The sequence below is a fragment of the Coregonus lavaretus genome, assembly GCF_964263955.1.
Source record: "Coregonus lavaretus genome assembly, chromosome: 29".
In the NCBI taxonomy this organism is placed as follows: Eukaryota; Metazoa; Chordata; class Actinopteri; order Salmoniformes; family Salmonidae; genus Coregonus; species Coregonus lavaretus.
This window is the reverse complement of record NC_140016.1, coordinates 458,811-484,197: the sequence shown is the minus strand read 5'-3', so window position 1 is coordinate 484,197 and position 25,387 is coordinate 458,811. Positions and strand designations below refer to the sequence as shown.

Below are 25,387 nucleotides of genomic sequence, written 5' to 3'. Positions count from 1 at the left end.
CTGCACATGGGGACAAAGATCATACTTTTTGGAGAAATGTCCTCTGGTCTGATGAAACAAAAATAGAACTGTTTGGCCATAATTACCATCGTTATGTTTGGAGGAAAAAGTGGTATGCTTGCAAGCCGAAGAACACCATCCCAACCGTGAAGCACGGGGGTGGCAGCGTCATGCTGTGGGGGTGCTTTGCTGCAGGAAGGACTGGTGCACTTCACAAAATAGATGGCATCACGAGGAAGGAAAATTATGTGGATATATTAAAGCAACATCTCAAGACATCAGTCAGGAAGTTACAGCTTGGTCGCAAATGGGTCTTCCAAATGGACAATGACCCCAAGCATACTTCCAAAGTTGTGGCAAAATGACTTAAGGACAACAAAGTCAAGGTATTGGAGTGGCCATCACAAAGCCATGACCTCAATCCTATAGAAAATGTGTGGGCAGAACTGAAAAAGCGTGTGCGAGCAAGGAGGCCTACAAACCTGACTCCGTTACACCAGCTCTGTCAGGAGGAATGGGCCAAAATTCACCCAACTTATTGTGGGAAACTTGTGGAAGGCTACCTGAAACGTTTTACCCAAGTTAAACAATTTAAAGGCAATGCTACCAAATACTAATTGAGTGTATGTAAACTTCTGACCCACTGGGAATGTGATGAAAGAAATAAAAGCAGAAAATAAATCATTCTCTCTACTATTATTCTGACATTTCACATTCTTAAAATAAAGCGGTGATCCTAACTGACCTAAGACAGGGAATTTTTACTAGGATTAAATGTCAGGAATTGTGAAAAACTGAGTTTAAATGTATTTGGCTAAGGTGTATGTAAACTTCCGACCTTCAACTGTACACTCACTGAATATTTCCAACGTATTTATCGTCTTCCTGTGTGGTGACAACTCGAAACACTCTGTCCACGTTAGTCCTTTTATTGTTGACGTCATCCCTGAATTGCACACTTGTTATCGAAAATGTAATTAGCCTATTCTTCCCGGAATCACGGTCTGTAGCCTATGGAAGGAAAAAAGGAAGACTGGAATTCATAACTCACATCACAACCGGCAAGTTAAATGTATTAAAAGGTATACTTTATATTAGATTAAAATGTTGTTGTTGTTGTTGTTTTCTGCATAGCAAGAAGCTGTCCCATTGTGTATAATGTCAAATTGCAGAGTCTACCTTTTAAAGCTACATTCTGAGATTCGAAAACAAAACAAAAACACACCCGCCCCTGGACTTATTTTGATATACCTTATCAAATAGAAAATAACTGACGTTGTCCATTTCAAACAGTTATACTCACAGTGACACTGGCGATTACTGAGCCTACAGAGGCACTCTCTGACACCACAACTGTAGAGGGGAAAAGGTTGTTAAGAACACTGTTAAGTCAATCTGTAGCTACCTAGATGAATATAATAAAATAACTTTATTGTTATTATATATTGAAAAAAAATATGGTATTCAGATTTACCATACAATGTGCCGAAGTTTAGAAACATATTTACCATATAAGGAATCTATTGTGTCGAACGCAGGGGCGTTGTCATTGATGTCTTCAATGTTGATCACAATGCGCCCTGAAATTAATTTGAAATTATTAGAATACATTGAAAGATATTAAAGTTACAAACGTATATATTAATGACAGTAATGTTACAGAATAGGAGTTTCTGCATTTTCCCTCCTGATCCCGGGAGTCTTTTCCCAGGGAATCTTTCAACCTGGGAATTTTACAACCCTAGACCAAAACAGAAGTACCAAACCCAGTTGAACCAACCTGGTGTTGCGCTGTTGTTCTCCCCTTTCTGGGTGAACTCATCCACCACCTGGACCTCCAGCTCAACCTGCTCACACATCTCATAGTCGATCACAAAGTCCTCGCTGAGCATGATCTCCCCTGTGGTCTCCAGGTTGAACCAGTCCTCTGAGCAGGGGCCCAACGACAGGGAGCCATTACAGCGGCACCTACTGGAGACCAGCTGGTAGACCAGAGAGTGATTACTGTCCAGGTCCACCGCCTCGATGTTTCCCACGGCTTCAGTGATAGTGGTGTTCTCCTTTACGAGCAGCGGGCCGATGGGCTTGAACTGGGGCCTCTCATCATTCACATCCAACACAATCACCTCCACGGTTACGGTGTCCTTCATCGATCCCAGGTCCGTGGCCTCCGCTTTCAGACTGAAGGTCTTGACGCTGCTTTCGTAGTCTAGCTCGATGTCCGGGTCGACCGTGATGTTACCGATGTAACCGTCGGGTTTGTCTTTGAAGGTTCGGATGATGAATTGTCCGAAGCTTCCACTGACGATGCTGAAGGAGATGCGGTTGTGGTCAATAGTTTGGTCTAAATCCACTGCCTGGACGGAGCCAACGAATTCAGCTGTTGGAGACAGACAGAGACGGCCTTACGTTTTTGAATTTATGATTAGCTAAATGTTTTGGTAGATGATTAAATCTTTATTATCAACCAAGCAAGTCAGTTAAGAACAAATTCCTATTCACAATGACAGCATGGCAAGTGGAAAACATGGCAAGTGTTTTTCTGAGTAGAAGGGGGACTAAAACCACATCCTCCCTGGAGTTTTAATCAGGGTAATGGCGGCAAAATGTCTGATTTCAACAAAAAGAAACGCGCTTACCTTTCTTACCCTCCTCCACTGAGAATGTGTAAGAAGTTTTTCTAAACTTCGGTATGTTGTCGTTGATGTCCTAGGTTGGAAAACGCATGTTCATGAGGTTGACAAAGATACAAGGAGCCTTCCTCATACTTCTGATCACCTCCAGAAGACACGTTAAAAACTGCACCAATCAATCTGTCGAAAGATCTATCCAGTCTAAAAACAGATACAAGGTCTGGTTCCATTTGCATAAAGCTTCTCAGAGTAAAAAATGATGATCTAGGATCAGTACAGCCTTCTAAATCAAAATGAATAAAAGGGGGTGTGCCCAGGTACCAATACACCCTGTCTGTGCACTTGTTCCATTCATTGTCAAAGGTTTGTGAGAGATGGACGGTGATCTTACCTCCACATTGATGACGACTGGCCCCCAGGTGGACAGTGGTGGGCTGCCTTTGTCAGTTGCTGTCACGTTTAACTTAACCTGCCCATTATCCTTGTCCTGCATGGCCTCTCTGTCTAGCGGGCCATTGTTCTCCAACCAGCCTGTGGTGGGGTCAATGGTGAAGTTGGCACTGTAGTCACTGGTCACTATTCCGTACTCGATCTCGCTGTTGGGTGACTCATCTCCGTCAGTAGCCTGAAAAAACGAGAAGGAGGAAGAAAATCATCAACAACCTAGGTAGCACAATTCTGGTAACCTTTCCCCAAATTCCTAGGTTTTCCAGAAATCCCAGATGGAAGATTCCTGGATTTTACAAAAACCTGGGAATTTTAGGAACGTTACTGGAATGTTCCGGGTCTACGGGTCTAGGGGTCAGCTGTAGAGCGGTTTTAACCCTTTGGTTACTGCGTGTAGAGCAGGGGTCTCAAACTCATTCCATGGAGGGCCCCAGTGGCTGCTGGATGTTGTTATATCCTTTCAATTTGTGTCAAATGAAGACCTAGACCACCAGGTGAGGGGAGTTCCTTACTAATCACTGACCTAACTAATCACTGACCTTACTAATCACTGACCTTACTAATCACTGACCTTACTAATCACTGACCTAACTAATCACTGACCTTACTAATCACTGACCTAACTAATCACTGACCTTACTAATCACTGACCTTACTAATCACTGACGTTACTAATCACTGACCTAACTAATCACTGACCTAACTAATCACTGACGTTACTAATCACTGACCTTACTAATCACTGACCTTACTAATCACTGACCTTACTAATCACTGACCTTACTAATCACTGACCTTACTAATCACTGACCTAACTAATCACTGACCTAACTAATCACTGACCTAACTAATCACTGACCTTACTAATCACTGACGTTACTAATCACTGACCTTACTAATCACTGACCTTACTAATCACTGACCTTAATTGATCAATCAAGTCCAAGGGATAAGTGAAAACCTGCAAGCTCTCACCCCTCCGTGGAATGAGTTGGACACCTGTGGTGTGGAGCAGGGGTTAGCTAACCTCTCGTCGGGGACCCCCAGGCGTTCCATGTTTTTTTTTATTTCACCTTTATTGATACAGGTGTCAATTAAGAACAAATTCTTATTTACAATGCTTATTCCACACTTGGATTCAACTTGTCAAATAAATCATCAAGCACTTGATTAGGTGAATCAGTTGAGCTAGTTCAGGGCTACAACAGAATTATGAAACGTCTGAGGAGAGGTTTGAAAACCACTTGAATAGAGACGCAGATACTGACCTGTACTTGAATTCTCAGGTTTGAGCCCTCTTTCACATAGTCAACGTAGGATTCTCTGTTGAACTGTGGTGTCTGGTCGTTGATGTCTGTCAGTGCTATTTCTAACACAGTGGTCCCTGTGTTGTTGGCCTGGTCTCTTGCTTGCAGAGTTGGAGAATGCAGGGAGATCACCTCGCGGTCAATCAGTTTGCTGTTTGTCACAAAGATCCTCCCTGTCCTTGCATTCACATCGAAGTACTTTAGTCTGAAAAATCAGAAATCCCTTTCAGTTTATAGTTCTCATGCATTGGGTCTCGTTTCACTAACTTTGGCACCCCAACGTCAGACAACATCAAAAGTTATACATTGTATGAAAGCCTATTATAAAGGGAAGTAAATTAATAAAGAATCATAAAGACATAAGAAAACATACAGTATAATGGTTTGCAGTGTACGTACACGCTGTCTGGAAGAAGTCTGTATCTGATGTTGCCAACATCCATAGTGTCGGGATCGGTTGCCTGGGGGGGGGGGGGAGTAGAGTTTTTTGATTGTATTTCCAATGCATTTAGCAGCAACAACCCGAAACAGAGGCTATAATTTAAACAAAAGGCCAATTCACATTTTATTGCAAGTGTTTTTTGAATTACATAGCGGTGTCTCCTGGGTTGAGTGAGTTAACACCGGATACTTTAAGACACTGCTCAAATCAAATACACAGAGCGCATTTGCACATAGGTTGAATTCCAGCTAGACTGGTACCAATAACATGGACCTACTGTTAGACTGGTACCAATAACATGGACCTACTGTTAGACTGGTACCAATAACATGGACCTACTGTTAGACTGGTACCAATAACATGGACCTACTGTTAGACTGGTACCAATAACATGGACCTACTGTTAGACTGGTACCAATAACATGGACCTACTGTTAGACTGGTACCAATAACATGGACCTACTGTTAGACTGGTACCAATAACGTGGACCTACTGTTAGACTGGTACCAATAACATGGACCTACTGTTAGACTGGTACCAATAACGTGGACCTACTGTTAGACTGGTACCAATAACGTGGACCTACTGTTAGACTGGTACCAATAACATGGACCTACTGTTAGACTGGTACCAATAACATGGACCTACTGTTAGACTGGTACCAATAACATGGACCTACTGTTAGACTGGTACCAATAACATGGACCTACTGTTAGACTGGTACCAATAACATGGACCTACTGTTAGACTGGTACCAATAACATGGACCTACTGTTAGACTGGTACCAATAACATGGACCTACTGTTAGACTGGTACCAATAACATGGACCTACTGTTAGACTGGTACCAATAACATGGACCTACTGTTAGACTGGTACCAATAACATGGACCTACTGTTAGACTGGTACCAATAACGTGGACCTACTGTTAGACTGGTACCAATAACGTGGACCTACTGTTAGACTGGTACCAATAACATGGACCTACTGTTAGACTGGTACCAATAACGTGGACCTACTGTTAGACTGGTACCAATAACGTGGACCTACTGTTAGACTGGTACCAATAACATGGACCTACTGTTAGACTGGTACCAATAACGTGGACCTACTGTTAGACTGGTACCAATAACATGGACCTACTGTTATCGTGTCCACAGTGGTTCCATTAGCACTGTGCTCATCAACCTTGATGTTGTAGGTTTCGTGGGGGAACGTGGGGCTGTTGTCATTAATGTCTTTGATCTGAATGGTGACTGTAGCCATGGAACAGCAGTCTACTGTATTGGAGGGATCCTTGGCGATAATCTGCACAGGAAAAACAACCACGACTTACCTCACTTTTAAACACACGCTTTCAGACAGAGTAAGAATGTTGTTCTTTGTGGTGAATATCAATAAGTAAACCTCATGTTAAAAAGCTGTGCACTATTTGGTGAAGAGGGTGCCATTTGAAACAGAGTGTTGGTTTTTGAAAATGGTGATATGATCGTCCCAAAAGAATTCTGTGTACAATGTATTGCTGATCATGCGGTGTCATTATACCATGGTCTGCAGCTTGGCAACCGGAATGGTAGAGACCATTACATGTCTCTCGCGTGTTCGAAGTTCACCTGGCTATACCGTGTGAAGGGTGCAATGCTACCTCCTTGAACAGCAGTAATCACCCTGTGTGCAATGGATCCTATGGATGTTTGCCCGTCTTAACTACACAAACCCTGTTTCAGCTACGCTGGGTTTAATTCTGGCATTGGACACATTCCAAACCACTTAGTTTATCTGGTTGAATTCTTCAAATCAACTTGTCACACATCTTCTTTTGAAAATGTTGTCAAATGTATTTGAATGATTATGATGACAAAAGGTGGTTCTTGAGGATTTGACAATGGCGTTAGTCTTTGGTGTTAGTCAATCAAATTACAGTAAAGACATTTCCCACATTACCTGGACGATAAAGACTTTGTTCCAAATGGCACCCTGTTCCCTTCATACTGTAGTACCCTTCTTTTGGTGAAAAGTAGTGCACTAAATAGGGAATAGGGTGTCATCTGGGACGCTTTTTTTTTTTTTTTTGAAGTTGTACTTTTTACCTGGACAACCATTGATGTCTTCGTCTCGTAGTCCACATCCTGGGAGTTCTTGACCATGATCTGAACTAGGCTTTCTGAGTCGGCAATCTGTGGCGACACACTGAACGCATCCTTGTCTAGTCCAGCAAGGCTTAGTTCGAATGTTCCATTTTCTCCCTACATCAGAATACAGATGATCGATTTTCTGGTCTGAGTAAACACTGGTCCCACATGAATTTCACAGTTATTTATTTAAAAAAATACATTTTGTGATTAGGGTTGCAAATTTAAGGTAACATTCCAACAATGCCCAGGTTTTCCAGTTTTTCCAGTAATCCAGAGTATTCCAGATTTCATTATTCATTATTCCTTTTTCCCTCCTAATTCCGGGAATCTTCCAACCAGGATTTCTAGAAAATCCGAAAATGTTGCAACCCTATTTATTATAAAGGGCTCTGACCTGATCCAGATCGTTGGCTTTGATGTTGAGGCCGTTGACTGGAACACCCATGGAGGAGTGCTCAAAGATGTTGGCCGTGAAGCTGCTGGCCTCCACGCAGGGATCGGAGGGATTCACTCCGCAGCTATAAAATTTAGGCTTGTTGTCATTGATATCACCGATGGTAATCCGCACCTCAGTAGCGGTGTGGGCTTGGGTCCCCAGGACATTTGGATTCACCTCCGTTGCCTGGAATTATAGTTTTATTAACAGTAGGTCAGCTCGAAAATTAAATATTGTCTTTTGGATAACGATTGTTGGAAATGATGTGAAAGATTAAGCAATAAGAGCATACCGTCACTTCAAGGACAACGCCGAAATTGATGTCCAACAAAGCCTCTCTGTCAATATCACTTTTGACAGATATGATTCCATCACTGGCTGCAATCTCAAACAGGTCATTGGTACCTGTAAAATAACAAAACATATATCAGAGTCCAATCTTCATCATTATACCAACAAATTAGATTTTTTTCCCCCCCTTATATTTTCAAGAGTTGTCAGCACGGGGCCTCCCGAATGGAGCAGAGGTCTAAGGCACTGCATGGCAGTGCTAGAGGCGTCACTACAGACCCGGGTTCGACCCCGGGCTGTATCACAACGGGCCATGATCGGGAGTCCCATAGGGCGGCGCACAATTGGCCCAGCGTCGTCCGGGTTAGGGGAGGGTTTGGCCGGGGTGGGTGCTTTACTTGGCTCATTGCGCTCTAGCGACTCCTTGTGGTGGGCCGGGCACATGCGGGCTGACCTCGGTCGTCAGGTGAACGGTGTTTCCTCCGACACATTGGTGCGGCTGGCTTCCGGGTTAAGAGGGCAGGTGTTAAGAAGCGCGGTTTGGCGGGTCATGTTTCGGAGGACGCATGACTCGACCTTTGCCTCCCTAGCCCGTTGGGGAGTTGCTGCGATGAGATCGAAATTGGGGAGAAAAAGGGTGTAATTTTTTTTTAAAGAGTTGTCAGCACAATGGCAATAGACAGCGTTTATGCTGATGTTCCGCTAACAACCTGAAATGAGCAGATGTTTCAGAGATGTAGTTTTGCTCACCTTCAATGCTGTAGGTGATGGCATCATTGATTCCTGTGTCCTGATCAATTGCGCGCACTTTAAACACAGACTGGCCCTGAAATGAAAAGAGACACAGTAGAGTTCAAGGCTGACGTCAACAAAGGCTTTGTCCCATTTGGCACCCCAAAAGTTGTAAATGTCCCTGAATAAAAGTAGTACACCAGATAGGGAATAGGGTGCCATTTGGGACTTTATTGGTCCGTACCTTTACTTTTACAACTGTTTATCTATTTAGGAATAGATACAGGCTGCTGACGTGTACAACAACAAACAAATAAAAAAAGGACTTAGCTGTTGGTAGAACACACGGTGTGAGAATTGTTTCACATCCTAAGGCGGTTGAGCTCTGTACTAAAGGGAAAGTGCCATTGAATTTGACTCACCACGGGAGAATGCTCATCGACAGCAGTCGCGTAAGGAGTGCTTAGAAACTGTGGATCCAGGTCTGGGACGTCCACTACGGTGATGAAGGCAAAGGCAGTGTTGGACTGATAAACAGTATCTCCATTATACGCAGGGCCTCCGCCATCCTGTGAGGGGTAAACACAATCACAAACGCCCGTTTCTCAGATTAAGCCCACAACTGGACCAAAAAGCACGATCAATCCTAGAATTAACTTTTTTTTGTCAGGAATCTAGAAAACCGCTTCCAGTGAGTGACAAGTGAGAGTGACTAGTGAAGATACAACAGCGAATAGAGAGAAGTGTTGAGAAGTGGCTACTTACAGTTGCTTTGATCCTCAGCTGATAGAAAGTGCTCAAACTTGTAAAACTCAGTTTTTTAGTCAGTTTGACTTCGCCATTATTCTCATTGATAAGAAAATGAGTTAGTCCATCACTTGGACTAGCCTAGAAATGAGGAGAGAGTTGGGTTGAAATAAAATGGAGTCTGTTTTTAATTTGCCCAATGTCGGTTGAGAAGGGCTTTTATTATTATTATCTGCTACATGACTAATGTTGGGGGTGTAACACGGTTCTACGTTCACTGTTTATGTTTCGCTTCAGGTTCACTTGTGTATCGATACAGAAAATCTGAATTGTGTTCAAAAGTAACGCTTACCTCGTCAATGCTGTACCTTACAACAGCGGCAAGTCCAGCGTCGGCGTCTTTGGCAGATACTTGAAACAGAACAGTATCCAAGGCGGTATTCTAATAACAGAAAACAGAGGAGGTTGGAGGCACAATATTACTTTTTTTCGTCACTATTTACAAAAGTAATTTTCAAAAGTAGAGCACGAAGATTAATTCCTGACTATACACTAGCAAGGGACCCGGTTAGATGGAGATTTTCCATACTAAGTCTTATTGGATCAAGTGAGAATTAAATCACTGAGGATTACCAATAAACTACATACAGATTTAGCTATAGGCTAAAAGCTCACCGCTATCAATAGGCCTGTGGGACCTTTAAAGGGGTGTAGTGTCTGAACAGTTTATGATTTTGCTGACGTTTGCAAACAGGTTTTTCGCTCTTACACTCCATAACGATTTGTTTACACTTCATAAAAATGTGTTCACACTACATAATCAATCAATCAATCAATTTTATTTTATATAGCCCTTCTTACATCAGCTAATATCTCGAAGTGCTGTACAGAAACCCAGCCTAAAACCCCAAACAGCTAGTAATGCAGGTGTAGAAGCACGGTGGCTAGGAAAAACTCCCTAGAAAGGCGAAAACCTAGGAAGAAACCTAGAGAGGAACCAGGCTATGAGGGGTGGCCAGTCCTCTTCTGGCTGTGCCGGGTGAAGATTATAACAGAACCATGCCAAGATGTTCAAAAATGTTCATAAGTGACAAGCATGGTCAAATAATAATCAGGAATAAATCTCAGTTGGCTTTTCATAGCCGATCATTAAGAGTTGAAAACAGCAGGTCTGGGACAGGTAGGGGTTCCATAACCGCAGGCAGAACAGTTGAAACTGGAATAGCAGCAAGGCCAGGCGGACTGGGGACAGCAAGGAGTCACCACGGCCGGTAGTCCCGACGTATGGTCCTAGGGCTCAGGTCTCTCAGTTGGCTTTTCATAGCCGATCATTAAGAGTTGAAAACAGCAGGTCTGGGACAGGTAGGGGTTTCGTAACCGCAGGCAGAACAGTTGAAACTGGAATAGCAGCAAGGCCAGGCGGACTGGGGACAGCAAGGTGTCATCATGCCCGGTAGTCCTGACGTATGGTCCTAGGGCTCAGGTTCTCAGAGAGAAAGAGAGAACGAGAGAATTAGAGAGAGCATACTTAAATTCACACAGGACACTGGATAAGACAGGAGAAGTACTCCAGGTATAACCAACTAACCCCAGCCCCCCGACACATAAACTACTGCAGCATAAATACTGGAGGCTGAGACAGGAGCGGTCCGGAGACACTGTGGCCCCATCCGAAGAAACCCCCGGACAGGGCCAAACAGGAAGGATATAACCCCACCCACTCTGCCAAAGCACAGCCCCCGCACCACTAGAGGGATATCCTCAACCACCAACTTACAATCCTGAGACAAGGCCGAGTATAGCCCACAGAGGTCTCCACCACAGCACAAACCAAGGGGGGGGCGCCAACCCAGACAGGAAGATCACGTCAGTAACTCAACCCACTCAAGTGACGCACCCCTCCCAGGGACGGCATGAAAGAGCACCAGCAAGCCAGTGACTCAGCCCCTGCAACAGGGTTAGAGGCAGAGAACCCCAGTGGAGAGGGGAACCGGCCTGGCAGAGACAGCAAGGGCTGTTCGTTGCTCCAGAGCCTTTCCGTTCACCTTCACACTCCTGGGCCAGACTACACTCAATCATATGACCTACTGAAGAGATAAGTCTTCAGTAAAGACTTAAAGGTTGAGACCGAGTCTGCGTCTCTCACATGGGTAGGCAGACTGTTCCATAAAAATGGAGATCTATAGGAGAAAGCCCTGCCTCCCGCTGTTTGCTTAGAAATTCTAGGGACAATTAGGAGGCCTGCGTCTTGTGACCGTAGCGTACGTATTGGTATGTACGGCAGGACCAACTCGGAAAGATAGGTAGGAGCAAGCCCATGTAACGCTTTATAGGTTAACAGTAAAACCTTGAAATCAGCCCTTGCCTTAACAGGAAGCCAGTGTAGGGAAGCTAGCACTGGAGTAATATGATCAAATTTCTTGGTTCTAGTCAGGATTCTAGCAGCCGTATTTAGCACTAACTGAAGTTTATTTAGTGCTTTATCCGGGTAGCCGGAAAATAGAGCATTGCAGTAGTCTAACCTAGAAGTAACAAATGCATGGATTAATTTTTCTGCATCATTTTTGGACAGAAAATTTCTGATTTTTGCAATGTTACGTAGATGGAAAAAAGCTGTCCTTGAAACAGTCTTGATATGTTCGTCAAAAGAGAGATCAGGGTCAAGAGTAACGCCGAGGTCCTTCACAGTTTTATTTGAGATGACTTTACAACCATCAAGATGAATTGTCAGATTTAACAGAAGATCTCTTTGTTTCTTGGGACCTAGAACAAGCATCTCTGTTTTGTCCGAGTTTAAAAGTAAAAAGTTTTCAGCCATCCACTTCCTTATGTCTGAAACACAGGCTTCTAGCGAGGGCAATTTTGGGGCTTCACCATGTTTCATTGAAATGTACAGCTGTGTGTCATCCGCATAGCAGTGAAAGTTAACATTATGTTTTCGAATAACATCCCCAAGAGGTAAAATATATAGTGAAAACAATAGTGGTCCTAAAACGGAACCTTGAGGAACACCGAAATGTACAGTTGATTTGTCGGAGGACAGACCATTCACAGAGACAAACTGATATCTTTCCGACAGGTAAGATCTAAACCAGGCCAGAACTTGTCCGTGTAGACCAATTTGGGTTTCCAGTCTCTCCAAAAGAATGTGGTGATCGATGGTGTCAAAGGCAGCACTAAGGTCTAGTAGCACGAGGACAGATGCAGAGCCTCGGTCTGACGCCATTAAAAGGTCATTTACCACCTTCACAAGTGCAGTCTCAGTGCTATGATGGGGTCTAAAACCAGACTGAAGCATTTCGTATACATTGTTTGTCTTCAGAAAGGCAGTGAGTTGCTGCGCAACAGCTTTTTCTAAAATTTTTGAGAGGAATGGAAGATTCGATATAGGCCGATAGTTTTTTATATTTTCCGGGTCAAGGTTTGGCTTTTTCAAGAGAGGCTTTATCACTGCCACTTTTAGTGAGTTTGGTACACATCCGGTGGATAGAGAGCTGTTTATTATGTTCAACATAGGAGGGCCAAGCACAGGAAGCAGCTCCTTCAGCAGTTTAGTAGGAATAGGATCCAGTATGCAGCTTGAAGGTTTAGAGGCCATGATTATTTTCATCATTGTGTCAAGAGATATAGTACTAAAACACTTAAGTGTCTCTCCCGATCCCAGGCCCTCATACATTTTGTTTTATTGATAAAGTTACACAAGATCTTTCATAATCCTATTCTTTTTGTTTTCGAGACTTAATTAGTCTCGAAGGGGGGAAATATGTAGTATCTAAACAGTTTATGTTTTTGCTGACGTTTTGCAAATGGTGTGTTAGAGGAATTTGGCTCTGCTTGCGGAAACATCTGGAAAACATTACTATAGGGGCCCCCTAAGACAGAGGAGATTCAGATGTGTAAAGGCCAGGGATTGGTCTATTAAAACCACCCATATTATGTTACATATTATAAATACCATGGTTGGAACAAAGGACGGGGAGGAATAACATATTAGAGATTGGATCAGTTGTCCTCCAGATGTCTGCAGGAGTCTGTAAATTGATACTGTAATCTTTGATGTTATAAACCATTATAATCAAGGACAGTGTCAGCGGATTTCTTGTCATCACAGCATAATTAGCATCGTTGTCTCGACACCACAGAATGGCGACGAGGACCTTTGGGATGTGCTGCGTCTCTCCAGCGTTCCATTCATGAGCTACGAAGTGACTCCCGCTCAAGACGCCGGCAAATAAGGTGGGATTTCTCACCACTTTGGCCGCTGGTCGGTTCGTGTGCTTGTGTGTGTGTGCGTTGAGCGGATGTACCGTTTGGAACTTGCGTGTGCACTTTGCTGTTATTTGCTGTGGGATAAGAATCCGTTCTAAATTTCTAAATTTGTTTGCGTTGAAAACAACGCAAACAGGGGGAATTGTTAACACTGGGCACACAGATATTTGGCTTGAATAAAATTAAAAAGGAGTGTCCAGGAATAGCATGAAGGAATAAGGCCAGGAAATAAGGAAAAAGTATACGACCAGGACGTCGCTGATTTAAGGAAGCCCTCAAAAGAGGCGATCATTAGGATGGGCCGTAAATCCTAGGAAAGTCACTAGAGTGAACTTTCGGGTCTGTTCTGGGAACTGGAGTTGTGGAAGATACATTCGTTTGCATGTTACCCCTTCGACATATAGTTGACGAGGTATATGTTCGAAGTAACCTCTCATTGAATATCTGCAACTCGAGGTAGCAGAAATTTAGGCAGGAACAATGAGAAATAAGGAGCGACGGTAGCATGCTTTAGAGGACCGTATGAATGGATGCATTCTTTTCATGTGTGTGTGTTAGGAAAGAGAGTGTGTGTGTGCAGAAAAAAGTAAATAAAGACGTCTCTGTTGTGTTTCAGCTGTGTGTCGACTCATGTTATGATAAGATTTATGTTAGAGATATATACATATATATGTTTTGGTTGAGAACAGGGGTTTTAGTTTTTTGTAAGGAAATATTGTCACGCAGGGACAAGCCGGGCTGGGCTGGCGACGCACACCATAGGCTTGGTGCGTGGAGCAGGGACAGGCCGGACTGGGCTGGCGACGCACACCGTAGGCTTGGTGCGTGGAGCAGGGACAGGCCGGACTGGGCTGGCGACGCACACCGTAGACCTGGAGTGAAGAGCGGCCACAACCCGTCCTGGCTGAATGCCTACCTTCACACACTCTGTGTGAGGCATCTGCACAGGACGTACAGGGCTGTGTACCCGTACTGGCATAACAGCACGTGACACTGGAGCAGGATATCCGGGACCGCGGAGAGGCATTGGAGACCACGAGCGTTGAGCCGGCACACTCCGTCCTGGCTGCATACCCACCTTCGCACGACACGTGCGGGGTGCTCGCACAGGACGTACAGGACTATGCCGGACCACTCGTGGCACAGTACGCCGCTCCGCATACCGCGGAACCTGCCCCGTCCCATGCTGCCATGCCTGAGTACGGGAAGTTGGTTCCGCTCTCCATCCAGGCTCCGCCAACCTGCCTTCTGGCCCCCCTAACCTGGTGGCCTCCTCTCCAAATCGCCCTGTGGCAGCCTCCTGCTGCCCAGCCGCCCATGCCGTGTGCCCCCCCCAACAAATTTTCTGGGGTTGCCTCTCGCCTGTCCGACTTTGACACTGCTGACGCCGCTGCTCCTCTCTCGCCAGGGCCTTAATCCTAGCCCATGGCCCTTTTCCCCCGAGCATGTCCTCCCAGGACCACACTTTGCCCACCTGGGCCATCGCCAGCCTCTCCATCTCCTTACCCGGCGCTTCCTCCCATGTCCAGTCTGCCTGCTCCTGGACACGCTGCTTGGTCCTTTTATGGTGGGTTCTTCTGTCACGATCGTCGTATTGAATAGACCAAGGCGCAGCGTGATGAACGAACATGGTTAAACTTTATTATCTTTAGTGATAATAGACAACAATCAACAAAACAAGAAACGACTCGTGAAGTCCACGGTAACAATGACCAACACGGAACAAGAACCCACAAACCCAAAGGGAAAACAGACAGTTTAAATATGGCTCCCAATCAGAGACAACTAACGACAGCTGACACTCGTTGCCTCTGATTGGGAGTCACTCTGGCCAACATAGAAATAAACACAACAGAAAGAACACACCCTGGCTCAACATATAGAGTCCCAGAGCCAGGGTGTGACAAATATGTTAGTTAAGGTTAAAATCTTATGAGTCTCTATAAAAGAGAACGTTTAATAATTGTTAAAAAACTATGAGCCCCCTGGGAGGACGTTAAGGTTAAAACCTTGTATGAGTCTCTATAAAAGAGAACGTTTAATAATTGTTAAAAGACTATGAGCCCCCTGGGAGGACATTATGATTGTATAGAGATGTTTTGTAATGGATAAGAAAATAACTATAAATCTGCAGATTAGGATAAATGAAGTTAAGAAACTTCGAAGTAGGATTTGTGTTCTATGTTCTGTGTTGGTTTGTGAGTTTTGTTAAGTGTTACTGTTTGTCTGTGTTGGAAATACCGGAGGGACAGCTAGTCTGTCTGCTTTCTGTTGTTTAGCTTGGAGAGAGCTGATTGGGAGAGCTCCTCTCACTCTGAAATCGCACTGGTGAATGAGCTGCGCATGCGTGGGATTTTATGAGTTTAGAGTTACGTAGAGCAAATATGCCACTCCCCTGCCTGCACTGAGCTGCTGTGACACGCAGAATTAGTGCTACAGACAGAGAAGAAAGTGGCGCAGTGGTCTAAGGCACTGCATCGCAGTGCTAGCTGTGCCACTAGAGATCCTGGTTCGAATAAAGGCTCTGTCGTAGCCGGCCGCGACCGGGAGACCCATGGGGCGGCGCGCACAATTGGCCCAGCGTCGTCCAGGGTAGGGGAGGGATTTGGCCGGCAGGGGATGTAGCTCAGTTGGTAGAGCATGGCGTTTGCAACGCCGGGGTTGTGGGTTCGATAAAATAATGTATGCACTAACTATAAGTCGCTTGGGTAAGAGCGTCTGCTAAATGACTAAAATGTAAAGAAAGGGGGAGACTTTGAATACGCACAAATAACGTATTCTGTTTTTAATAAGTGGCTGTTGCTTAACTATGAAACTGTTTGATTGAGATCTATTGAATTTATAAATGAGAGATATGTTGACGGATAAAAAATAAATAATAATAATAATAATAAAATAAATAAATAAATAAAATAAATTGTTATTGCGCTATTTATAATATTCCTGAGTTAAGCTGTTTGCTTATCTCTTAGCGCGAATGTGAACATAGGTATGCATAAAATACTAAATTGTTGTCTGTTTCCTTTGTTCTCCTGTCATGTGAGAGACGAGAAGGAGGAGACAGAGAGAGAGAGGAGGTGCTGACCAGTGCGTCACGCAACAGTGTGTGCTGCCCCGGATCCAGTCCAATCAAGGCCAGTACTGCTCTGTTCACAAAACGTACTTTCCCATACAGGATATTGTGTGTGCCTAGCATATTTCATGTTGTGACAATTTGACAGGGACTTGGCAACAGACTGATCAATTGATGTAATTAAGAATTGCACATTGGAGTTTTTTGTGCATGAGTTGGTTTGATTAGAGTTGTGTTGGAAATCCAGCACTGATATTATTCTGTAAAATTAAGGTAATTGGGTGCTTATTAAGCAATTGGTTTGTGAGTGCTGTAGTGTTGCTGGATTACAGGTCTTTCTTTTTTGGATTGCTCTGAAGTTGACTACTTTCCTTTACTTTTCCTGATCGGATGTGGTAAGATTGCCACTAATCAATAATTTGGTAAAATAAAATAAAATAAAAATAAATTAATAAATTAATAAATTAGTAAATTGATTAATTAATAAATAAATAAAATAAAATAAATACAAAAAAGGAGGGAAACATAAGCTACATAGTCTAAAGTATTTTTGGTTTACAAATTAATTGGTTTAAAATAATAATAATAATAAAATAATTCACAATAAAGGAATATAAAAGAGTTGTTACAATGGGGAAAAAGGACATCAAAACTACGAAAGTAATTACTCCTGTTGATGTAGTACAAAATAGTAATCCTCTAGTTAATGGTATTGCAAGGTTATCTGGAAAATGGAATAAACGTTGGCCTGACATTGAACAACCATGGCCAGTGGAAGGGACTCTTAACCCAGACATCATCAAGATAATGAAAGTACTTGTATTCACGTATAAGGCAGGTCAAAAGAAGGGGAAAAAAGGGGAACAACGTAAAGAAAAGAGACAAAGAGAGCTGGGTGTTCTTAAGCTGTTTGAAAATGAAGGACAAAAACTGATAAAAGATACAAAAGATAAAAGAGAGAGAGGTATAGAGAAAATGGCAAAAGAGGTGAAGGTGACAGAAAAACTAATGGAAGAAGTCAATACATCATACGGATTCAGCAAAAAGACCCCCACCTTACGAGGAAGAAGTAGAGTTTAAGGACGTCTATCCTCAGCTTCCAGTGATCATTCAGGAGGGTGATTATTGCATCAGAGATGAAGATGAACGAACAGAGGACAAGCAGAAACGACCATAAAGATGAATCCAAACTCCAAAAGTAAGAAGAAAACGAGATGTCTGGAAACTAAGGGTGGAGTGAGGTTCAGGAGGATGGAACTTGAAGATGATGATGATGATGATCAGAGTGATTCAGAAGAGATCATGAGTGGATATGACCCTGTGATCAGGCGGAGGTTGGCCAGAGCAGAAAGAAGGGGTGATGGAAGTTGGAAGAAGAAGTATACAAGAGATTCGATCTCTGATGAAAGTGAAGATGGAGACAGCGATGAAGATTTGGAGATTAAAGGTGTTTCATGTTCAAGAGGATTTTATCCTACAATGAAGGGAGCACAAGTAAGAAGATGATGCCAGTGATAATTCGAGGACAGAACCTGGAGTATAAGCCTTTGCAGAATACCGATATGTCAGATATACTTGAGAAGCTGCCTACTCTTCAAGATGGAGCAAATCCTTGGATTTCGAAATTGGAAGAAATTATGGTGGGAACACAGTCTGCCATAGGAGACATTAAGGGACTTTTGGCTAATCTCCTTGGGATTCCAGGTATGGGAGAAATGTTTCAGAGAGCTGGACTTCATCGATATGTGGGGACTGCGGTGAATGATCCTGAATTCTTGGCTGCAAGTAGAAATCGGCTGTGGAGAGCACTGAAAGATATGTTTCCAACAAATGTGCATCCTGACAACATTCTGATTGACCCACTAGGACAACAAGAAAATCAGAGAGCCTATGTGTCAAGAGTTCATCAAGTGTGGAGAAATATTACAGGAAATGAACCAGATGTGAGTCAAATTGAGCAGTCAATTTTGAGAGCTAAACTACAGATGGGACTGCCCTCACAAGTAAGGAGCAAACTGGCAGAGGTGGTTGGACTTGGAAGCATGACAAAAGGTGTCTATACAGATCATATAGCCTATCAAGTGGATCTGTACCGGAAAAAGGAACACAACCAGAAAGAACAGGACCAAGAAACTCTCAGAAAACTCAATAAAATACAACTGGTGGAGAATAAGAAGGAGAAGAAACAAGCTTTGGTTATGCAGAATCAGTGTGCACCAAATCAACAATCACTGCCACAGCTTCAACCGGACCAGTTCCAACCGCAATTGTACCAGCCACCAATTGCGGTACCAGTTGTTTCATATCCACAGCCAGTTTCTGGACAGACACAGAATTGGAGAGGAAGAGGACGAGAAGGCTTAGGAAGAGGAAGAGGAGGAAGATTTAAGCCATACTTCCAGCAATCTTCAGAAGTGTGTTATAATTGTGGACAGGTTGGTCACTTTGCCCATGAGTGTAATGGGCCAGGAGGAAACACCAGAGGGAATTTCAGAGGAAGATACAGGGGCAAGTCAAGATCATCTGGAGGACCGGTGAACCCTTATAGGGGCCCGGAGCAAGGATTCTAGGGGTGCCCAGAAGATCCGAAAGGGGGGTGTCAGCTGGTAGCATCAGGACCGGAAAAAGATCCCACAATTGAGGTGAAAGTAAACAACCGACCATTGGAAGTGATGGCAGATAGCGGAGCTGCTTTTACCTGTGTTCGGCCTGAAGATGCTACACATCTCCCTATGTCCAATCAACTAATTAGGACAATTGGATTTGAGGGATTGAAACAGTTGATTCCTCTTACGGAACCAATTGAGCTCTGCTATGAAAATCAGAAAATTACAATACCCATACTGGTATCAGAACATACACCTATTACATTGTTGGGAAGAGATGCATTATGTAAATTGAACTGTACAATAAAATGTACACCCGACGGCTGTCTGGTAGAAGTGCCAAAGGAAAAGGTTTACCAATTGTTGATGACGACAGAGATGGATTCTTCTTCAGTATTCTGGATTGGAAATCTCAGTGAAGATTTTTTGAAGCAGGCTAAGATATGGGAGAAATTCATTGTGGCAAATATGCCAGATGCGAGGCTTCCGGAATATCCATTTCGTTGTACGCTCAAGTATTTCAAGAATGCTGCCCAATCGAACTCAGAGGAATGGTTGAGTCATCAACCAAAGAAAGTTCAACTCAGCTCATGTTGCATAATTTTAGGACCACAAGGAGCAGCTATGAAGATAAACACAGACGATTATCTGGATAAAGAATTTGAGATTGAGAAGAGTGTGCCACATGTGACCTTGTTGGTTTCTGAAGGCTATGAGCAGAAGCAAATAGGAGAAATGATGACAGAAGCAGAGAAAGCTGTTTTCGTACCGATGAAAGAGAATTTGGCGATTTGGAGGAGTGAATCATGATTTCGGCTCAAGGACAAGGAGAGCCACAAGCTGTACAGATGACACATTAATCTATTTGCAGTGCGAAGATGGATTCAGACCCTATGAAAGAGGAGATGTTGCAACAGGTTCCAGAATGTTTGTGGTCTCAACACAGTACCAATATTGGACTTGTGAAATCAGCCCAACCTGTGAAAGTTGAACTTCGACCAGGAGCCAGACCTCCTTGGAAGAATCAGTATCCATTGAAAGATGAAGCAATCCAAGGGATCGAACCACAAATTGAAGGACTTTCGAAAGCAGGTGTTTTGAAGACAATAAAAAATCCTCAGAGTAACATGCCTTTGTTGTCTTTGGAGAAACCATGAGGGGTTGATAGTAGCGCCTCTAGACCTATTAGGTCTGATGATTCAGGAAGCACATGGGTTAGCTCATGTTGCAAGGGGGGAGGTTAGGAGAAAGATCACAAAGGAGTATGGTTTTTGGGAACCATATCTGCTTGAACAGGTTGACTATGTCATAGGGAGGTGCACAATCTGTCTGAAAAATAATGTTTGCAGGGGTGTGACTGTTCTTCCTGGTCACATTCCTACACCGAGAGGTCCTATGCGTGAGTTGGTTATCGACTTTGTTGATATGATAAAACCAGTTGATGGGAAAAGATACATGTTGGTGGTTGTAGATAGATTTTCACGATGGCCGGAGGCCTTTCCAACCAAGCGAAAAGATGCTCAATCGGTTGCCAAGTTCTTGTGTAAAGAAGTCATAAGCAGGTGGGGACTTCCCGATCGAATATCCTCAGATAATGGAAAGGAATTTGTGGATAAATCAGTGAAATTGATGTTGCAAAAATTGGGAATGAAGCAACGTCTTGGAGCAGTTTATTACATTTACGTCATTTAGCAGACGCTCTTATCCAGAGCGACTTACAGGAGAAATTAGGGTTAAGTGCCTTGCTCAAGGGCACATCAACAGACGTTTCACCTAGTCGGCTCGGGGATTAGAACCAGCGACCTTTCGGTTACTGGCACAACGCTCTACCACTAAGCTACCTGCCACCACAAACAATGGGGAATGACAATAAATACATTGCAATGGACTAAATACGAGTACCGGTAAAAATGAGAGAAAAGTCTCTCCCAGGTGGCAGAACAGGTGACGCTACACATTCTGGGAATTCTGGGAACTATTTTCAACTTGACTGTTCAGTGGATCCAAGTAGTTTCCAGACTTTCCCAGATGTTTCCCATGAAGCAGCCTGGGAGGGAGTGCAAATCAGATGGCAATGATGGAAGTTGGGGTCTCAGGACAGTTCATCGTTTATCACCCACAAAGTCAAGGGATTTGTGAAAAAATGAACCGTGTCTTGAAAAATCGCATTATCAAAATTTGTCAGCATACGGGTCTAAACTGGATAGCGGCGCTTCCTTTAGCATTAATGGTGTGTCGCTCAAGTGAGTTGCGTGATCTACGTATGACACCCCATGAACTGGTCACAGGAAGAAGGATGCCTACGCCTTGTTTGCGAACAAGCGGAAAGGGTCCAAGCTTGGCTCTTTTGGAAGATGAAATGAGAGCGTACGTTACATATATGGCCAATTTTCATAAAAAGTTGTCCACATATGTTTCTGACAGGCAAAGAAAAGAAGAGGTGCAGGAGAAGCTTGATGAGCAAAAAAGGAGTACAGTGCAACCTGGGGACAAGGTGTTCGTGAAGGTATTTAGAAGGAAGTGGTATAACGAACGTCGTGAAGGACCATTTGAAGTTGTTCGTAGTACTGGAAAAGCTGTCCAGGTTAAGGGGTCTCCAACGTGGTATCATTTGTCACATTGTGTTAAAGCGCCTGGAGAAGAGGTGCCACGCGCAGATAGACAGGATGTTGAAGGCTCAAGAGAGCAGGATGAAGATAGGGGAGAACAGGCAGAAGGAGAGATACATGACAATATCCAGAGTCAAAACCCAGAAGGAGAGATTGTCCATGTTGTGGACAACGTTGATGATAATGTTTACACTTCTGATGATGCCAGAGATGACTCTGCAATGGATGGAAAGGAGAGGAGATTTGGGGACATTGATTTTCAATACGTCCCAGAAACAACAGGGAATATTTCAGTGGAATGTGAAGCAGCGGAGATCACCAAGGGCAACTCTGTTACAGGAGAAGCTGGTGATTCGGTTAGACAAAGTAGGCCCAGACCAGTTAGGAGAAAAGTCAGACCAAAACGTTACGAAAACTAGGGTTGAAGTAACTCTAGGAAAGTCAGTTCAGCTTCCATGTCAGTGCACGAGAGAGAACAGTGATGAAGGGAAATTTAGAGTTCAGTGGGAAGATAGCTATGGCAGGAGTTTAGATCTGTTAGGAGCAGTTGAATTGAGAAAGTATGCGTTGCTGAATGATAAGAGAAGACTGAAGATTGAGGGTGATTGCAGTCTCTATGTGGAAATACAAGTAAAGAGCTCCAAGCTGTAGGGAAAATAGATGAATCAACAACAATGACATCAACACTTCAGCCTAATACAACAGTGAGAAGCAATTCAACTCTTTCAACATTGACAGTTATTAAAGCTATAAATGTATCACATTTGATTACAATGGCGCCTCAGAAAATCGGTCCAACACCAATTTTAGAAGAAAAGACTGTGATTAGGGTTAGGATGGGTGGTACAGCTCATCTTCCTTGTAGATATGAGAGACGGAGTGGGGGTGGTGACATTTCTCCCACGTGGAGAGATAATTATGGAGAAGAAGTGTTGTTATCAGGACCAGAAGTAGAAGCTGTGCCATCTAGTCAAAGGAGGTATATTTTGTACAACGATATGAAGTGGAAGAGGGTTATGAGTGATTGCTCACTTATTTTGCGTAATGATACATGGGAAGATCAGGGAGAATATACGTGTACTTATTTAGAGCCAGCATTCAAATTTGTTCCAGTTAAGAAATATTGGTTAGAAGGCTATGTAACTCGTAAGGTGACGCTTATGATGGAAGATTTAAAGTCTGTTGAAGTTTCCACAGTCACCAAAGAAGTTCAGGAGAAGTATATTACAGTAGCCACTCCAACAGTAAATAATACACAGAGGACATCTGTCACTTTGCCACTGGAAATAATGAAGATTGTTAATACATCAACTAAAGCCACTATTTTAACAGTAACTTTGAAAGAGATTAATGTTACGACGGCGATAACAAATTTCGGAAATGTGACACAGACACCAACAACAACTTTTCTGAAACTAAAGGATGTAGTAAATGTGACTCAGAAGTCTATGATACAGATGGAGATTGGTGTAAATGGTAGTAAGGATAGTGTTGAGATAGGAGAGCAGATGGTAGCAGAGAATGATGAAGATTCATCTGAAAAAGTGCAGAATACTATCCCGGAGGTACAGGACGAGTTCTTTAATTTTGATGGAACACCAGAAGATATATCTGATCAATACCGCTCGTTAGGGAAGAGAGAAACTAAATGGAAGGCATATGGATTTGATTCTTCTGTTTTGCATATTAAAGATGGATGGGCAGGTAGGAATCTATGGTTCCAGCAGTTAACTCATTCTGTGAGATCGGTTAGGAAACTGGAGGGTCCATGTCTGTTGAGAATTCCAGCACCAGGCACATGGGGTTCAATCTTAGAGACGGTGGCTCAACCTCTATCAACTGCGTGTCAATCTTATGCTTTATCATGGCTGTTGTATCAGCAACAATCATTAACAGATATAATGATGTCGTTGTCGAAGCATTTGTTTAGGCCTAGGTTTAATTGTTCTTGGTTAAATGAATTACTCTATGTGAATTTGTTAGATCGGAAGGAAAATCAGTTAACAGCGATTCCTGAAGCATTGGAGGTGAAACCCGTGAGGGCTAAAAGCTGTTTTTGTTCAAATAAAACATATGATGGAAAGGGGATGTTTAGGGGAATATCAGATTGTGATGATTATATGATGACTTTGGATAAGCATGAACATAAGATTAGAGATGACAAATATAATGTAACTTTTTATGTTCCATTTAGTAAGAAGAGCAGGACTTTGATGGTGAAAGATCAGCTTTTGCCTGGCAATGTGACTATTGGGAATTTTCGAGATATTTGGTGGGTTTGTGGTGATAAAGCATATATATTCTTACCCTATGGATGGACAGGATGTTGTTACATGTCGACGTTGAAGCTTCCATATGAGGTTTATACCATTCAAAGAGGGGAAGCACCGGACATAGATAAATCTGATTCTAGGTCTGGAAATAGGATGAAAAGGGAAATGGTGCAATTTCATAGTCTGGAATCCTACCATTGGAGGATAAGTCTTGGAGAGAAGTGGGGACTTGGACTTTTTCCATGGTATGGTGTAACATTTTTGGCAGATCACATTGATAATATTACCTATACTTTGCAGGGTTTTGCAAATGAAACGATACGAGGGTTTAACCTTCTGTCAAATACTCAAAGAAATCACAGACTGACGCTGTTAAAACATGACATGGCTCTTGACTATATTTTAGCCAAACAAGGTGGCTTATGTTTGGCTATGAACTTGACGGGGGATGATTGTTATACTTTGATCCCCGATAGTTCCGATAATATCACTAGTGTTATAGATGCATTGAAGAATATAAGGGATGCGTTTGGTCGATCTGAAGGAGCTGGATATCCATTTTGAATATCCGATCATTTTTCACGTCTTTACATATTATTGTGATATTTAGTATTTTCTTATGAATCAAAGGGGGTAAATGGAATGTGATTCATTTTTATATATCATTTATATATCATTTTATATTATTTTGATATTGATGTTTTAATTTTCATGTGTTGCTTTGAAAAAGATACTGGTTGGTCTTTTCTTTTCTTCCAGAAGCATATGGGGGAATGTGTAGAGGGGATTCAAATACTCAAACATGGACAATATGAATGGACTGGAGGAAGTGAAAAAAGGAAGGTGTGGAAATGTTCAGATTCCATCATCGACGTTGCATTAAAAGTCGACACTGCTGAGGAGATGCAGTGTAGTGGACTACATTCCAGTGTCTGCAATGATATATAGACATATTTGCATGTGTAATACATAAATTGTGTCATATTCTTTCTGTATACATTTTTGAAGAATGATATTTTCTGTTGTTGGGTACATGTGGGGACCTCAGATGTTTTTGTTTTTTTCGTGGATGCTTAGGGATATGGGGTCTAGGTAGGGACAGAGAGAATCCACAGGAGGGTCCGATGGGCCGACCAGCCTGCATGTGGACATTTTTGATTGTATTTTGTTTTCTGAGGCTTTCGTGTGTATTCAATTGCATCATAGTTTAAAATGCATTGATAAAGATTTATGAATTGATCTGGAGTACTTAGGTGGTTGCCTGGGGCAGAGGGGCCGTGAGAGAATTTTACTGTCTTGATTGATGGATGGATATTTGGAAAGAAAGCTGCCAGACAGGTTTTTCGCTCTCACACTCCATAACGATTTGTTTACACTTCATAAAA

General features: G+C 42.9%; 1 protein-coding gene across 1 annotated transcript in view; it reads right to left on the bottom strand.

Annotated features, from left to right (window-relative positions):
* The window catches only part of LOC311104812 (cadherin-related family member 2-like), a gene marked incomplete at both ends in the record, with an annotated part of 52,913 nt that overhangs the window by 16,738 nt on the left and 10,788 nt on the right, over positions 1-25,387 (bottom strand). The window contains 16 exons of the mRNA XM_084146736.1: positions 857-1,011; positions 1,304-1,353; positions 1,509-1,580; positions 1,781-2,380; positions 2,640-2,709; positions 3,025-3,258; positions 4,349-4,592; positions 4,787-4,848; positions 5,975-6,139; positions 6,922-7,077; positions 7,361-7,588; positions 7,695-7,807; positions 8,444-8,519; positions 8,848-8,994; positions 9,191-9,313; positions 9,525-9,614. Coding sequence (XP_084002862.1) covers positions 857-1,011; positions 1,304-1,353; positions 1,509-1,580; positions 1,781-2,380; positions 2,640-2,709; positions 3,025-3,258; positions 4,349-4,592; positions 4,787-4,848; positions 5,975-6,139; positions 6,922-7,077; positions 7,361-7,588; positions 7,695-7,807; positions 8,444-8,519; positions 8,848-8,994; positions 9,191-9,313; positions 9,525-9,614 — 2,585 coding nt within the window. The remainder of the gene's footprint in view (positions 1-856; positions 1,012-1,303; positions 1,354-1,508; positions 1,581-1,780; positions 2,381-2,639; positions 2,710-3,024; positions 3,259-4,348; positions 4,593-4,786; positions 4,849-5,974; positions 6,140-6,921; positions 7,078-7,360; positions 7,589-7,694; positions 7,808-8,443; positions 8,520-8,847; positions 8,995-9,190; positions 9,314-9,524; positions 9,615-25,387) is intronic.